This window comes from Amia ocellicauda, chromosome 14, assembly GCF_036373705.1.
Source record: "Amia ocellicauda isolate fAmiCal2 chromosome 14, fAmiCal2.hap1, whole genome shotgun sequence".
Lineage (NCBI taxonomy): Eukaryota > Metazoa > Chordata > Actinopteri > Amiiformes > Amiidae > Amia > Amia ocellicauda.
In genome coordinates, this window is record NC_089863.1 from 12,238,820 (window position 1) to 12,242,344 (window position 3,525).

General features: G+C 39.7%; 1 protein-coding gene across 1 annotated transcript; it reads right to left on the reverse strand.

The window, feature by feature from the left end:
• Positions 1-1,055: 1,055 nt before the first annotated feature.
• On the reverse strand, positions 1,056-3,178 carry LOC136768147 (myelin-oligodendrocyte glycoprotein-like). Its single transcript, XM_066722200.1, has 4 exons — positions 3,165-3,178; positions 2,641-2,729; positions 1,686-2,030; positions 1,056-1,156 (listed from the first exon to the last, which is right to left on the reverse strand). The coding sequence occupies exons 1-4, from the start codon at positions 3,176-3,178 to the stop codon at positions 1,056-1,058; spliced, it is 549 nt and encodes a 182-aa protein (XP_066578297.1).
• Positions 3,179-3,525: the final 347 nt, after the last annotated feature.

Sequence of the window (3,525 nt, forward strand, 5' to 3'; positions counted from 1 at the left end):
AGTGATACTTGGGAATTGTATTTCAGCACGATATCATTTCATATCAGTGGGGTTTGCATTTACTTTATGATGAATTATGATGAATTAGGCTTATGATTAACAATATACAGTTCAGCACTTACCACTCGTTTGGCATTCTTTCTCCTCCATACCTAAAACTGAACACAGAAACCAACACTGATGCAAGGGGTACAAGATAGCGATTCTACTCTACATTTAATATTTCAATTTAGCAGGAAACCAGTGAGCCACAATACACAGTTCAGCACTTACCACTTGTTTGACATTCTTTCTCCTCATTACCTAAAAGTGAACACAGAGGAACAAAAATAATCAAAGGGTACAAGACAGCAGCTATACTGTTCACTTGCTACTTCAGTCCTACTGGCTCCACTCAGCCACAGGAGTCTCATCCACAGGCCTACTCTGATTCTCCAGGATGGAAGGCTGTGAGACTCACCTGGTTTCCTCCAATTTCTTATGAACTGGTACAAAGACGTGGAGGCAATGGACACTGAAATCGTCCAGATGACTGACATGAACTCCTGTAGAATCAGCTTGGTCTCTATATCACTCACGGCTGTCCTTCCTGGAAGAATAACGTACAATCAGATATACCAGACAGTCCTGTAGTCTGTAGGTTGTGAGTTATTAAGCTTATACTCCAGAAAAACTTTACAGCTATCTTCTTTTCTTGTTAAATAAAATTACTAATGGGAATTGACATATTACTTAAAGATTGATTGTAAGTTACTTTGTTTCTTTCTTGATATTATTCTACTATTCGTACACTGTGGGCTGTTGTAACTTTGGAAAACATTCTTGGAATGGTTTTAATCCTAAAGGCTTCTTGCAGATTACAGGCATAATTTCTCTACTGAGATTCAATAGGTCTCACTTACCTGAAGACATCCATGCTCTGAAGACCAAGTTCACAAACTCTTCCTTGCAAATTAAGAATATCCAATATCCAACGGAAAAACTCAGAAATAAAACAATCATTCGGGCCATTCCTAGAAGAAATAAGAAAAGCTAAAAGGCACAGAATGGGTCTCCTAGACAGTCCTTGAGGAGATGTCATTGACTTTGACCCCTAATATTACCCCAGTAATTAGGAAGATCCAGTTTGAGGTGTCCGCTCCCTCAGCCATCTGAACTGGATAATACAGTAGAGATACAGGGGTGTTTCAGTGCTGAGGTACTTGGCATTTTAAGTTGTATTTCTGTCAAGCAAAAGCAAGGCCCCACCCATCAGCAGATTCCATCCATTAAACCATCTGCACTGGAAAAGTTCACCATACAAAACTGGGAGCTTTTAGTTGCTCAGATCACCAATTATTCAGTCCATAATTTCAATGTAAAGGCACACGATTTCTTATACCATCCCACCAAAATATGAAATAACAAAATTACACAAGCATGTGTCTCAATGATGTAAGTATATCCCACAATGCACTTGCCTGGAATTTGAACTCGGCTGGCAGGATCTTTGAGATGTTTGGGTGATGATTCTGGAAAAGGAAGACACTACTCTCAGATAAGTCTTCATTTTTTTTTCCTTCACAGATATTATGATCCAAACACTTACCACAGCGCAGGAGTCTGTCATACATTACACCTTCTACACTCCACTACAGGCCACAGTGAAACTTAACCCAATATAAGGATAATCATCCTGTACTTACTTCTAACCACTAACTGCAGCTGGAGCTCTATGCTGTACTGTGGTTCTGGGGTGACCTGACACGTGTAGAGGCCCGTGTCTGAGATCCTGGCATCTCTGAGCAGCAGGGAGACGTTGCCTCTCAGCAGCTCCTGGTGGAACAGCCTCACCCGGCCCTTGTAGCCCAGCCCTTCGGTCTCCCTGCCACCTCTGTAGTGACAGGCCAGGTCAGTGAAGGTCTCTCTGAACCACCACACCTCCATGGCTGCGGCGCTGACTGTGGGCGAGAGCTGGCAGGGCAGGACAGCCTCACTGCCTTCGTGGACAATAAGAGAGTCCGACTGGGCCATGAGTTCCAGGCTGTGTCCTGTTGGCCAAGGGAGAGTGGGATTTAAGTTTGTTTATGTGCTGAAATTTGAAATCAGAAATCTAGGGTTTTATTTCATTACTTTTGCCACCATTCATTTTAACAAGGTGGGACCACAATTTAAGAGACCTTCAACTGCAAATTCAAAATAACTTATAGCCCTTCTTTAGGTAGCAGGAAAGCTGAGTTGGGTCATTGTAAAGGATGCTTATAATTATATTGTTTTTTATGTGTAATTGAAAAGGAATTTGACCCCTGAGTGGTTGGGATATGTATTTTATAAGGATGGCTGGGGGTCAGTATAGGGCAATGCTGCCTAATGAAATGGAAATAGATAAGGAAGATATACATAGGCAAGTTATCAAGTCTGAATTTTTGTGTTTGTTGTTGTTATTCACACTAAATGTGACAATACTGTCCTTAACTGATACAACTGGTACTTCAACTGGTGTGCATTTGTATTGATCTGCATGCAGAGAAAGGTGCAATATCATGGTGTGTGAAATGTAAATCCGTGTTTGCATTAGAAAATTATTAAAATAAAGCTAAACTTATAATCAGGGCAGACTGGTACTGTGGAAGTGCAGGCAGGGGGTGAGAGGGGCTTTACCTGGCACTGTGGTCTCATAAGGAACCTTCCAGGGCTGCCACCATACAAACACACCAGTAGAAACCGTGATCAATGCCACCACAGCATGCCTGCAAGAAAACAAAACCGTCACGCTTGGTCACAGATCACTTTAGCTGTAGTAGCTTAAGGACAACAAAGCAAAAGGAGAAATCTTACACTAAGACTACATAAATATTCATATAATAAATATTGAAATACTTAATATGTGACTGTAGGAAAAAACTGTTTCCTGTTACTTCTTCCTGTTTCCTGTTATTGCTTCCTGTTACTTAAGTGAGATGTTTTCTGCGATTTATATTTTTATTAGCACAATGTACAGGGAACATATTTTAGTAGTAGAATTGATATTGAAATCAACAAGGTCACATTAGTTTGCTTATAGATTAAACAGTACATTCATACACACTTACATATTTAATGATTCCACTACGTGTACAGTTTCTTTGCTTGAGACCTTAATATGTCTCTGGTAAGTTAACATTTATATGGTTTAAAGTACATACCTCACCGGCTCCATGTTTAAATCTGTACATCAGTTCCTATAAGGCACAAGCAGTACTGGAAAGCAAATGAAAGCACCACAGTAAACAATTAAAATCATCCAATAGATAGTGAGTGACTTATCTTGAAATAATGCACTTTTATTAAAGATTACTCAATAACCGTACACTTGACATTTGAAGTCATCAGGCTGTAGAAACTATTAGAAATAGAACAGAAAGGAGGGTGGGGAACATACTTGGTTTAAAGTTTAACTAAAGTGGAGACACAAAACACTTTCACTTTCATAAGATAATGAAGTTCAAAGAAGTGATTGTTATTTGCCTCATAAAGGTTAATGTATAAGAGTAAACATTGAGCGAC

Coding starts and splice junctions, on each gene's coding strand:
- LOC136768147 (XM_066722200.1), bottom strand. Junction 2,031..2,640: donor TTATGAGACCACAGTGCCAG/GTAAAGCCCCTC, acceptor CTTGGCCAACAG/GACACAGCCTGGAACTCATG. Junction 1,157..1,685: donor GCTGCAGTTAGTGGTTAGAA/GTAAGTACAGGA, acceptor TGTATTATCCAG/TTCAGATGGCTGAGGGAGCG.